Here is a 13,835-nt window from a genome sequence, read left to right on the forward strand (position 1 = left end):
ATTCAATACAAAACTTCTGTGATGTAGCAATGTAGCAAAACTCACTTTTATTATGATGGTCAAATGTTCATTGATGTCATGCTAAACTGTTTCCTGAACACAGACACAAATATTTAAATGGAACTCATTATTTGTTTCCTTTCAAAAACAATACTGATACAGTGCAGTTTTGAGAGGATACACTGATATTTATCCAGTGTAATGCTAAAGGCAGACCTGCTCAGATTTACCCAAACTCATTCACACACTTCCAAAGCATGCACAAAATGTACACTTAAAGGATAGTTCACCCCAAAATGAAAATTCTCATCATTTACTCACCCTCATGCCATCCCAGATGTGTATGACTTTCTTTCTTCTGCAGAACACAAAGAATATCTTTAGAAGAATATCTTAGCTCTGTAGGTCCATACAATGCAAGTGAATGGTGACCAGAACTTTGAAGCTCCAAAAATCACAAAGGCAGCATAAAAGTAATCCATACGACTCCAGCAGTTTAATCCATGTCTTCAAAGGCGATATGATAGGTGTGGGTGAGAAACAGATCAATATTTAGGTCCTGTTTTACTATAAATCTCTCCTTTCACTTTCAAATTGTGAAAGAAAATGAAAATGGAGATTTTATAGTAAAAAAGGACTTATATATTGATCTGTTTCTCACCCACAACTATCATATCGTTTAAAATGTCTGGTCACCATTTACTTGCATTGTAAAGACAAACAGAGCTGAAATTGTCTAATAAAATTCTTTGTGTTCAGTAGAAGAATGAAAGTCATACACATCTGGGATGGCAAGAGGGTGAGTAAATCACGAGAGAATTTAAATTTTTGGGTGAACTATCTCTTTAAAATAACATTTCAATCACATTGCACGAATTTCCACTTTTGCAAAACAAACTAGACCCAGGTTTGATCCAATACATTTGTACTTTCTTAAAACACCTCCCAACTATGTTAATAGTCTCACATCTGGAAAAATCATCTCTATTTTCTTTACATTTCTCTGTTTTTGTCATCTATTTAACCTCAGCTGAACCATTTGTCTATCTCTCATTTTAATGCATACATTTTCATCATGCTGATGTCATTCTGTATACTCTGGTGTCATGTGCAACATGAGGAGATCGTGACCCCTGCGGACCACCACGTTTAAGCTGTCGCTTGTACTCACAGCATTATAGATCTGGTCTGACGTGTTCACCTTTGCCCCATTTATCTCAACAATAACATCCCCTGGTTTCATTCCAGCTCTGTAAAACAGAAAACAGGAAATTACATCAACAATAGGAGGCCTCTTTCAAACATTTGTCAGGAACCAAACCACTGAGCAGAGCACAGACAGGGTCAGATTACAGCTGCTTACCTATTGGCTGGGGAACCTATAATAACACGGTGGATCAGAATTCCATGTGTAACATCTGGAAAGGACGGGTCACGCATCTTCAACTCCTCGATTATACTGAAGGAACAAAGGTACACCATTTCAAGTTACAAAAGAGGAACAGACTCAGTTTCTGTGACCCCCTCTGTATCAATAAACAATTTGTCACCTGGGGGTCAGTGTCAGCATCATAACTCCAATGTAGCGCCGTTTTGATCCTGATTCTCCAAACCAGGACTCTAAAAGCAAGAGAAGCACATTAAGGACAGTCAATAACCACAAAATGGATAATGCCACTTATAAGAGTAAGATCCTGTGAAGTTAAAGGTCATACTAACTCTGTTTGTCAGCAGCATGCTCAAGGAAAAGGCGGACTCTGTCCGAGGGAATCGCGAAAGAAATCCCTGCAGTCACTTTCATGGTATTGATGCCGATGACCTCACCATCCTAAAGGTTACAAAGACGAGGGGCAAATCCGTTAAAAATCACATTGCATTAGCACTTGACCAGTCAGTGCACAATGGACCATATTCATGAAACAAGAAGAAAGACTTTCTGTATAAATTGTTCGTAAAACCAAATCACTTCAATGTGGCAATTTATGGAAGAATGCTTTGATTAATGATTTAGACAGAAATTTGTGCTGTCCATGTTTCATGAATGAGGCATAATGTTTATTCATCTGTTGTTCTATTATTAGTCTAATAAACTGTAATAAAATCTGGCATTGGAAATGAAAGCGACCTTTACACCTCTACTTCCTAAGACCAAATGTCACAAGCAGTGCAAGCAGTATGTTGTGTAAATGTCAGTGACTTACCAGGTTAATAAGGGGACCTCCTGAATTTCCAAACTGTAAAACAGAAATTTACTACTGAGCAATGCAATATATTACTCAGTATCTCTACTGAAGCAACAAACTGTCATACCGTTTGTCTAATTGTAAAGACACAAATAGTGTACACATGTAATTGCACTCAAATTCGCTATGCAAAATATAAATTTCTGTCCTCTTACATCTATGGCAGCATCAGTCTGGATGTAGTCCATGTTGTGGTTGGACAGACCCAGTTCTCTACTTCCTCTCTGGGTGGAGCTGACTATTCCAGATGTAATTGTGTTTTTTAGAGAAAAGGGGCTCCCCATGGCAACCACAAACTCACCCTGACGCACATCAGATGACTGACCAAGACACAACGTTGGGAGGGGATGCTACGATGAGTTAAAGAGAAAATAATTCGAGGTTAGTGATAAACAGGCCATTTTATATATTTTAAAATTTCTGATTATCGGCATTGGCTTCCTTGTATCAATTTCAAAACATGCTGACATCCATGTTAAAGGATAATAAACATTTCCTGTTTTCTATGTTTTTAATGAATTTTGAGTAAATTTTGAGTAAAATAAGCATTCGTCTCTTTTGTCATCACTAAGTTTTATAATATCATGTACACTCACCAGCCACTTTATTAGGTACACCTGTACATCTGCATATTCATGCGATTATCTAATCAGCCAATCGTGTGGCAGTAGTGTAATGTATAAAATCAAGCAGATATGGGTCAGGAGCTTCAGTTAATGTTCACATCAACCATCAGAATGGGGAAAAAATGTGATCTTAGTGATTTCGACCGTGGCATGATTGTTGGTGCCAGAAGGGCTGGTTTGAGTTTTTCTGTAACTGCTGATCTCCTGGGATTTTCACAGGCAACAGTCTCTAGAGTGTAAAGAGAATGGTGCGAAAAACAAAAAACATCCAGCAAGCAGCAGTTCTGTGGGCAAAAATGGCTTATAATGACAAGGGTCAGAGGAGAATGGCCAGTCTGGTCCAAAATGACAGGAAGGTGACAGTAACCCAAATAAACACGTACAGGTGTAAATGTACAGGAGTATCTAATAAAGTGGCCGATGAGTGTATAACCTGACATTATATTGGCCCGTCTGCTCTTTAGATATCATCATCAGCTATTAAAAACCCTTATTACACGGCTCTCTGGAATGCTCGATTCTGATTGGTCAATTGCGGCATCAAGCAGTCTGATATTTCTGACATATGACTGGGAATTATGTGATATTTCACTCATAATCCGGGTATTGCAATTCGTCTTTCCTATTACTGGTAACACTTTGCGATCTCCACAAGTAAACTTATAAAATTATTTAAACTCAAATCAATATTTTATGTCCATTTATTTTTTATATAGCTAATAGTTATGTATTTAAGAGGGACAATGATCAGTCAAATGGTTATTGTTGCAAAATAAACACCAACAGGTTAATCAGAACTCCAACGCAAACCTGAGGTGGAATTCAGCTGTTTCTTGAGATTCTGATGTCTATTTCTTCTCACATAATGACATCATTTTAACTCAAATCATTATTTCATGTCCATTTAATTATATATTTGGCAAGCAGCCGTGTAATACAAGAGATAATCTATAGTCAGTCGGTCATTATTGCAAAATAAACCCTCTCAGGAGTCCTGACTGGATGTAGACTGATATATCGTCTAGGTCTGGCCGATAATCTGTGCCGCTAGTTGTTATCGGTTATCTGCAAAAAACTCTATGCCGATAATTTTTGTACATCTTTTTTTCTACTTCGTAGCCAGTGCTGGAGGATTCAACAGTTCTTATAACAATCACTGACACCTCATGCTGTGTCTAAATCTTTCATCATTGATAATATTCATCCATATTTTTATCCTCACTTCAGTGCATAATTTATTTTGATTAGATAAATAAGTGTTTTAAATTGAGGCAAGGGCATGCAAAGAAAAAATGTGAGTATATGAAAACGTGCTCCGCCAAGACACATCGTAACTCCAACTCGTATCATGTGAATAATAATAAACCTTATTCCTCATTAAACCTCATCTGGCGAAATATACACACACACACACACATATACACACACACACATACACTTTGTTTCTTGAGGGCACTGAGAATCTCCTGCTTGCATGTGAAGCGACTGAGACATGTAAACAACCTGTTTGTTGTTACGTGCATCGCGTTACTACAATAATAGACCGGTGTGCAACACAGTGTCATTTAAACGGTCCACATATCAGAGCCGCAACAGACATGCATGTCTATAATGTTAAAGTGCTCGTCTTTTTCATTCTCCCTCTCTCTCCTCAACAGTCCCCTGTAACTTTTCTAATGATAAAAAGGTAAATATCAATAAAACTAATATGATATATACCATCTGCTAATATGCACATATCTCATTTAAACAGATGTAATAAACCAACCTCACACAACTTCAGTAGATCCAGCAATCTGTGGAGCGCTCATAAATCTTCCTCTGAAGCACGTATTCTAAGTCTCTCCTCAACAGTTCCCTGTAACTTTTCTAATGATAAAAGGCAAATATAAATAAAACGTCTATTATATACCATCTGCAAATATGTAGATATCTCGTTTATACAGTTGTAATTCACGAACCTCACGAAAATCCAGCATTTTCTTCACCCGTCGAGCGCTCATCTTATATCTTCCTCTTAAGCGTGTATTCTATCAGCCAGAATCAAAACTTCAGGATCAAAAGTTCCTGATTCACAAATCATGAAGGTCACTCCGTGTCAATCCAAGCATGTGATCAAGGACATTTAAACTGTCAGGTCTTTCTAGCAAGTCAGTCCACCGTCGGCCATATTTGGAATGCTTTCGGGAAGCTATTTCCAGTCATGAAAGTGCAGCTTCTATCTACTTGAATGGAGAAAGACCGAAATCTCCAAAACGGTAGGTCAAGATTACGATCAAAGAACATTTCAAATCAGTAGTAAAATCAAAGTCATAAACACTAGTATCATAAATGGTGCTTCTTTACCTCAGATTAAACTAAAAAACACAATCTTCCCAGCTTTTATAGCTAATGTACATTCTCGAGTTGATTGACAGCTGATGTCTGTATCTAAAAGGTGATTGGCTCTTTTACCTGTAAGGCAGTACTTCCTATCTACATCCATTGACCTTTGGCTGCAGTTGGACATTCTAATTTCTCCCATTCATTTTAATAGAAGTGGCCCATGTCTGCTAAATTTTCTCTGTTGCAACTTCAATGTAAAAGCACTTCACGTGTGCTATAAGTAAATGCTTATTCACTATGCACTGTATGTACAATTAGTTTGACTTGGTATTTTTGGAGTAAATGCGATTGCTAACGTGGACATGCCATCCATGGTTTCTGGACTACTGTGTGTACTGTTATTTCCTTCCTAATATATTAACAATTTCTTCATGTGCAAATAAATTACAAATATTTGATGACTAAACAGAAATCAGAAGAAACTGATATCTACCATTTAAAATACAATATTTGTTAGATTCTTTTTTACAAAGTTAAAGTTTAGTGTGAAATTGAGTAAATATAGTGCTAAATAAGAAGGTATTATTTTATTTTTTTAGCAATTTTAGGTTTATGTTAATTACTATATTAAATTGTGTGATATATCGGCACTGTATCGGCCCACCGGCCACCCTGCTCTCTGGATATCGGCACTGGCCATTAAAAAACCCATATCGTCAACCACTAATATATATATATATATATAAACTCAGCAAAAAAAAAAGAAACATCTCTTTTTCAGGACACTGTATTTTAAAGATAATTTTGTAAAAATCCAAATAACTTTACAGATCTTTATTGTAAAGGGTTTAAACAATGTTTTCCATGCTTGTTCAATGAACCATAAACAATTAATGAACATGCACCTGTGGAATGGTCGTTAACACACTAACAGCTTACAGACGTTAGGCAATTAAAGTCACAGTTATAAAAACGTAGGACACTATTGAGACCTTTCTACTGACTCTAAAAAACACCAAAAGAAAGATGCCCAGGGTCCCTGCTCATCTGCGTGAACGTGCCTTAGGCTTGCTCCATGGAGGTATGAGGACTGCAGATGTGGCCAAGTCAATAAATTGCAATGTCCATACTGTGAGACGCCTAAGACAGCGCTACAGGGAGACAGGAAGGACAGCTGATCGTCCTCACAGTGGCAGACCACATGTAACAACACCTGCACAGGATCGGTACATCTGAATATCACACCTGTGGGACAGGTACAGAATGGCAACAAAAACTGCCCGAGTTACACCAGGAAAGCACAATCCCTCCATCAGTGCTCAGACTGTCTGCAACAGGCTGAGAGAGGCTGGACTGAGGGCTTGTAGGCCTGTTGTAAGGCAGGTCCTCACCAGATATCACCGGAAACAACGTCGCCTATGGGCACAAACCCACCTTCACTGGACCAGACAGGACTGGCAAAAAGTGCTCTTCACTGACGAATTGCGGTTTTGTCTCACCAGGGGTGATGGTCAGACTCGCGTTTATCGTCGAAGTTGAAATTCTTTCGGGAGGCTATTTCCAGTCATGAAAGTGCAGCTCCTATCTACTTGAATGGAGAAAGACCGAAATCTCCAAACTGTTGGTCAAGATTACGATCAAAGCACATATTTCAAATCAGCAGTAAAATCTGACAACACTAGTATCATAAATGGTGCTTCTTCAGCTCAGATTAAGCTAAAAAACACAATTTTCCCAGCTTTTATAGCTAATGCACATTCTCGAGTTGACTGACAGCCGATGTCTGTATCTAAAAGGTGATTGGCTCTTTTACCTGTAAGGCGGTACTTCCTATCTACATCCGTTGACCGTTGGCTGCAGCTGGACGTTCTAATTTCTCCCATTCATTTTAATAGAAGTGGACCATCTCTGCTAAATAGTCTCTGGTGCAACTTCAAGGTAAAAGCACTTAACGTGTGCTGTAAGGCAGGTTTATCGCGTTTATCATCGAAGGAAACGGGGATTGATTTGGAGGTGGAGGGTCTGTCATGGTCTGGAGCGGTGTGTCTCAGCATCATAGGACTGAGCTGGTTGTCATTGCAGGCAATCTCAACGCTGTGCATTACAGGGAAGACATCCTCCTCCCTCATGTGGTACCCTTCCTGCAGGCTCATCCTGACATGACCCTCCAGCATGACACTGCCACTAGCCATACTCCTCGTTCTTTACGTGATTTCCTGCAAGACAGGAATGTCAGTGTTCTGCCATGTCCAGCGAAGAGCCCGGAACTCAATCCCATTGAGCACGTCTGGGACCTGTTGGATCGGAGGGTGAGGGTTAGGGCCATTCCCCCCAGAAATGTCCAGGAACTTGCAAGTGTCTTGGTGGAAGAGTGGGGTAACACCTCACAGCAAGAACTGGCAAATCTGGTGCAGTCCATGAGGAGGAGATGCACTGCAGTGCTTAATGCAGCTGGTGGCCACAAAAATTACTGACAGTTACTTTTGATTTTGACCTCCCCCTTTGTTCAGGGACATATTATTCCATTTCTGTTAGTCACATGTCTGTGAAACTTGTTCAGTTTATGTCTTAGTTGTTGAATCTTTTTATGTTCATACAAATATTTACACATGTTAAGTTTGCTTAAAATAAAAGCAGTTGAAAGTGAGAGGAGTTTATATATAAACCCTTCATCAGGTGAGTATACTCTCACCGGCCACTTTATTAGGTACACATGTACATCTACTTATTCATGCGATTATCTAATCAGCCAATTGTGTGGCAGCAGTGTAATGTATAAACTCATGCAGATACGGGTCAGGAGCTTCAGTTAATGTTCATATCAAACCTCAGAATAGGGAAAAAATGTATCTCAGTGATTTCGACCGTGGCATTATTGTTGGTGCCAGGCAGGCTGGTTTGAGTATTTCTGTAACTGCTGATCTCCTGGGATTTTCACTTACAACAGTCTCTAGAATTTACTCAGAATGGTGCAAAAAACAAAAAAACATCCAGTAAGCAGCAGTTCTGTGGGCGAAAAGGGCTTGTTAATGACAGAGGTCAGAGGAGAATGGCCAGACTGGTCCAAGCTGACAGGAAGGTGACCCAAATAAACAAGTTACAAGTAGTCAACCAATATATCGCAGAGGCTGATAAATCAGCCGATATTCTGACTTTTTTAATTATCACATCGGCCTATAAACTTTCCCATTTGGCCGATTTGTTTCTTTTTTTATTTAATTTTTTATTTTATCCCCTTTTCTCCCAATTTGGAATGCTCAATTCCCACTACTTTGTAGGTCCTCGTGGTGGCACAATTACTCACCTGAGTCCGGGTGGCGGAGGACAAGTCTCAGTTGCCTCCGCTTCTGAGACAGTCAGTCCTGCATGACACCACGGAGACTCACAGAATGTGGAGGCTTATGCTACTCTCCGCGATCCACGCACAACTTACCACGCACCCCACTGAGAGCGAGAACCCCTAATCTCGAACTCAAGGAGTTTACCCCATGTGACTCTACCCTCCCTAGCAACCGGGCCAATTTAGATGCTTAGGAGACCTGGCTGGAGTGACTCAGCACGCCCTGGATTTGAACTCGTGACTCAAGGGGTGGTAGTCAGCATCAATACTCGCTAAGCTACCCAGGCCCCTGGCCGATTTGTTTCTTGAGGGGCTGAACGACTGATACATGTAAACGACCACTCACGGTTCGTTTTCTTGTTACGTGCCATCGTGTTACTACAATAATAGACCGGTGTGAAACATAGTGATCAGCAGATCCAGCATCCTGTGGAGTGCTCATAAATCTTCCTCTGTGTTGGGGGCCTGGGTAGCTCAGCAAGTAAAGATGCTGACTACCACCCCTGGAGTCACGAGTTCGAATCCAGGGCGTGCTGAGTGACTCCAGCCAGGTCTTTTATAAGCAACCAAATTGGCCCGGTTGCTAGGGAGGGAAGAGTCACATGGGGTAACCTCCTTGTGGTCGCTATAATGTGGTTCTCGCTCTCGGTGGGGCGTGTGGTGAGATGTGCGTGGATGCCGTAGAGAATAGCGTTTAGCCTACACACAAGCTATGTCTTCGCGGTAACGCGCTCAGCAAGCCACATGATAAGATGCGTAGATTGACTGTCTCAGACACGGAGGCAACTGAGATTCATCCTCCGCCACACGGATTGAGGCGAGTCACTATGTCACCATGAGGACTTAAAGCGCATTGGGAATTGGGCATTCCAAATTGGGAGAAAAGGGGAGAGGAAAGAAAAAAAAAAAACATGAAAGCACGTATTCTAACAGTCTCTCCTCTACAGTTCCCTGTCCTTTAACTTTTCTGAAGCGCGTATTCTATCAGCCAGAATCAAAAACCTGAGGATCAGGATCAAAAGTTCCTCTGATTCACAAATCATGACGGTCACTCCGTGTCAATCCAAGCAGGCGATCCAAGCCGTTTCAACTGTCAGGAGATTTTCATCTTTTTTTAGCAATTTCATGTTTGTTATTTACTATATTAAATTGTGTGATATATCGGCATTGTATCAGCCTATCAGCCACCGTGCTCTCTGGATATCGGCATCGGCCATTAAAAAAACCCATATCGGTCGACCACTAGTTACAACAGTGTTATGCAGAAAAGCATTTCTGTCAGCTTAGAACAGGAATCTGAGGCTGCAGTGGGCACAGGCTCACCAAAACTGGACAGTAGACCACTGGAAAAACATTGCCTGGTCTGACAAATCTGGATTTCTGCTGAGGTACACAAATGGTAGGCCCACTGCAGCCTCAGTTTTCTGTTTGTGGCTGACAGAAGTGGAACCCAACATGGTCTTCTGCTGTTGTAGTCCATCCGCCTCAAGGTTCAACATGTTGTGCATTCTGAGATGCTATTCTGCTCACTACAATTCTACAGAGGGGTTATCTGAGTTAACGTAGCCTTTCTGTCAGCTCGAATCAGTCTGGCCATTCTCCGTTGACCTCTCATCAACAAGGCGTTTTCGTCTGCAGAACTGCCGCTCAGTGGATGTTTTTTGTTTTTGGCACCATACTGATTAAACTCTAGAGACAGTTGTGCATGAAAATCCCAGGAGATCAGCAGTTACAAAAATACTCAAACCAGCCCGTCTGGCACCAACAATCATTCCAAGGTCTAAATCACGGAGATCACATTTTCTCCCCATTCTGATGGTTGATGTAAATATTAACTGAACCTACTGACCCATATCTGCGTGATTTTATTAATTACACTGCTGCCACACGATTGGCTGATTAGATAATCACATGAAAAGGTAGAGGTAGAGGTGTCCCTAATAAAGTGGCCAGTGAGTGTATATAGGCCATATAAAGCTTAATTTTATAAGTACTTATGTATTAATAGAGCATTGTAACAGAGCCAATCTCCGTCATTTCAAAATAGGAGTCCCTGGTGTGTTTCAGATTTGTTTATAAAGTCCAACATATGCACCAAATCATAATTTTTTCTGGGTTTTATTAGGATTTTGGTCGCACAATAAACTGCATCTGGGATTTTCGTTTTCAACTCTTCTAGCCTCTATGCCTGTGCCTGTCATGCAAGAAAAATATAAGAATTTTTTGAACATTCTATGAATTGATTTCAAAAACTTTCAACTGATTAATCGGTTATCTGCCTTTTCCACCACCACAGTAATCCATATCGGCAAAATACACTATCGTTTGTCCTCTAGTCTTGATAACACTGTCAGGGTCTATTTTGCAGTAATGACTGCCTGACTGTAGATTATATATTCTAGCCTATTTCATGTTGACCACTATTACAGATAGTGACAAAACTGAGGGAAAAACAAAGAGATCACCTTGGAGATAAAATCTATGTCCCATCATAAAGCCTGTCCAAATGCACAATGAATCAAAAGCACAATGTGTACCTTAGCATTGATTTTGATAGTGGCAATGTCCGCAGCCTGGTCTACATCCTGGACCGTGGCATTGTAAGTCTCTCCATTGGTCAGTTTGACACGGACACCACGCTTGTTTGCAACCACATGGGCATTGGTCACTATCAGGCCGTCACTACTTATGATGAAGCCAGAGCCATTCGAGATAGGCACTTCACGTCCAGAAAAAGGGTGTCTGCAAACAAAAAGTTTACAATATTGTATCTAGTGGTTACTGAGGTTAAGCAAGTAGTATTCACCTGGTCATCATGTGATTCTAAAATGGCAGCCCCCATGAGGAGACCCTCTCCATGTAGAATAAAACAGCTTTTATAAGGTTACTGATATGTGACTGGAGTCTTCATCTTACTTGAGTGGTCATGATTTTATACATATATTTCAAAATTACAATTCATTTTTTTAGGAGTAAAACTTTATTAATGAGGGATAAAATTACTGAGTGCACCTTTAATTGACATCAGAATTGAAATCAAGATGTTGGACAACAGAGACGGAATTAACCTATGTTCATCGATTGAAGAGACATTAAAAATATTTGTTCCTACACTGTATTGCTGACAGACTCACCGCCCAACGATCTCGATGTACACAACAGCAGGAGTGGATTTCTCAACCACATCTGCGATGAAGTTGTATTTGTACCGCGGGCTGTCAGGTTTAAAAGGGGAGGCACACTGGACAGTAGGTAATAAGCTGTCAATTAGCATTTTTCTAATAGCGGCTGTCCCCTGTAAGGCATCTTTATTATCCCCTTCTCTTAATGCATACAAGGCTGTTGCTCCACCGAGTCCCAGTCCAAAAGCCACAGCCATCAAGCGACCGGTGTGACCTCCTGACCTCCGCTGTGACGCTACAACAGCCGGGCTGCTCTCATGTACTCTTACATCTTCCCGTTTTCCTGAGGTGGAGTTAGAAAAGTGTCCTACAGGCCTTACGGCCATCAAATTTGGTTGTCGAGTAGTGTGCCGGAAACATCTCGTGATTGTCCTTACAAGACAGCGATTCACATGTGATGTTGCCATGTTGTTGCATCAGATCTGTTAAACACTTATTTCCGATCGAAGCAGTACTTTGACATCACTGTGCTTAACACCGTCTGAGTGAGTAAACGTTTTTCCGTGAAGAACAAAATCTTCTTCAAGCAGATATATGTGGCTAAAAACGATCTTCACATTCCTGGCCACTCCTCCTGTCTGACCGTGGCGTCATGACTGTCCCAGAAGTGGAAGTTTCTCAACGCGTCTGCGCATGTTTGGACCTGTCCAATGGGCATGTCTCTTCAGAGAGTGGGCAACTGACTGTTTTTAGGTTGAATGATTTTAACATTTGTATATTTTATTCGAAGGACGATGATAATCCCTTTTTATTATATAGGGGACATTTAATATTCACAAGAAGAAATTTAATAATAATAATTAGAAGAAGAAAGCGAAGAATAGCCTATATGTAATATTTTTTGTGCCTCTTTTGTGTATAAATTTGTTTAAAAAGTGGGAAAGTTCTACTACGTATTAAAATTATTACATATTCGTCGTGTGCTCGCCAACTGAAATGTAATATGTTATAAAATTAGATAAATATAAATGCCAAATCACTACAAAATATATTATTAATTTAATAATATAACAACCTGTTCCCAATTATATCATTCATAACTGAGAATGCCTTTTCATCTTGGTGTTGGACAAACTACAAATTGAGGAGTATTAATTTTAATTTCATGGCAACACGTTTTAATACAGGTAAGTGTGCCATAACTACTGACAGATCTTCTCCAAGATGTACAGTACTGTGCAAAAGTTTTAGGCACATAAGATGTTTCACAAAAACATTTATCTTAAGATAGGTATGTATATCTTCAGCTTTAGTGTGTCAATAGTATATATCAATTTTAGACTCCCAAACATTACTTTTGTAAATAGAATAGATTAGAATAGAAGAACAGGGAGCCCTGCAACAGATGTCATGGCCCCCACAAAGACCCCACTGAACATTGTGTCAGTCTGAGATTACATGAAGAGACAGAAGCAGTTGAGACAGCCTAAATAGATAGAAGAACTGTGGCAAATTCTGTAAGAAGCTTGGAACATTCTATCTGCCAACAACCAAGAAAAACTGTGTCCAGGAGTACCTAGATGAATTGGAGCTGTTTTGAAGGCAAAGGTGGTCACATCAAATATTGATTTAGGTTTTTTTTATGTTTACTGGACTTTGTATGATGTTAACTGATAAATGAAAACTATTTATGGAATTATTTTGAAGACATCCTCACTATGCAACATTTTTCACAAGTGCCTAAAACTTTTGCACAGTACTGTATTATTTAAGTCAATATGGTAACATTATTGTGGAAAAATATTTCATAATAATGAGTCACTTGGATCATTATTTAAGTTTGTTGTTCTCAATATGACTTATTAACTTATTTTAAATAGATTTTAAGCTATAAGATAACTTGCTGTAATAAATCTATTAAAAAAAAACGCTAAAATCAAGATGTACAAACTGTAACATACTAGAATGTACTGTAGAACTGTACACATGTAAACTGGCATCTTCTTATTTTAATTCAACAACTCCCTTGAACAACTGATTTTACTGAAGAACACAGTTCTTGAAGCTTCTGGAATTGTGGTTAACAACTGTAATGTATTCACATTCCTAGTTTCTAGTCTTCTTTTCACAAGAGGTAACGACATGAGGAAACAAATTTTCAATGATCTTTTGACATATA

General features: G+C 39.6%; 1 protein-coding gene across 1 annotated transcript; it reads right to left on the minus strand.

Annotated features, from left to right (window-relative positions):
- Positions 1–32: 32 nt before the first annotated feature.
- Positions 33–12,313, minus strand: LOC127412466 (serine protease HTRA2, mitochondrial-like). Its single transcript, XM_051648848.1, has 8 exons — positions 11,669–12,313; positions 11,072–11,276; positions 2,399–2,593; positions 2,202–2,234; positions 1,720–1,828; positions 1,551–1,620; positions 1,364–1,459; positions 33–1,250 (listed from the first exon to the last, which is right to left on the minus strand). The coding sequence occupies exons 1-8, from the start codon at positions 12,121–12,123 to the stop codon at positions 1,085–1,087; spliced, it is 1,329 nt and encodes a 442-aa protein (XP_051504808.1). The 5' UTR covers positions 12,124–12,313; the 3' UTR covers positions 33–1,084.
- Positions 12,314–13,835: the final 1,522 nt, after the last annotated feature.

The sequence above is a fragment of the Myxocyprinus asiaticus genome, chromosome 21 (assembly GCF_019703515.2).
Source record: "Myxocyprinus asiaticus isolate MX2 ecotype Aquarium Trade chromosome 21, UBuf_Myxa_2, whole genome shotgun sequence".
Lineage (NCBI taxonomy): Eukaryota > Metazoa > Chordata > Actinopteri > Cypriniformes > Catostomidae > Myxocyprinus > Myxocyprinus asiaticus.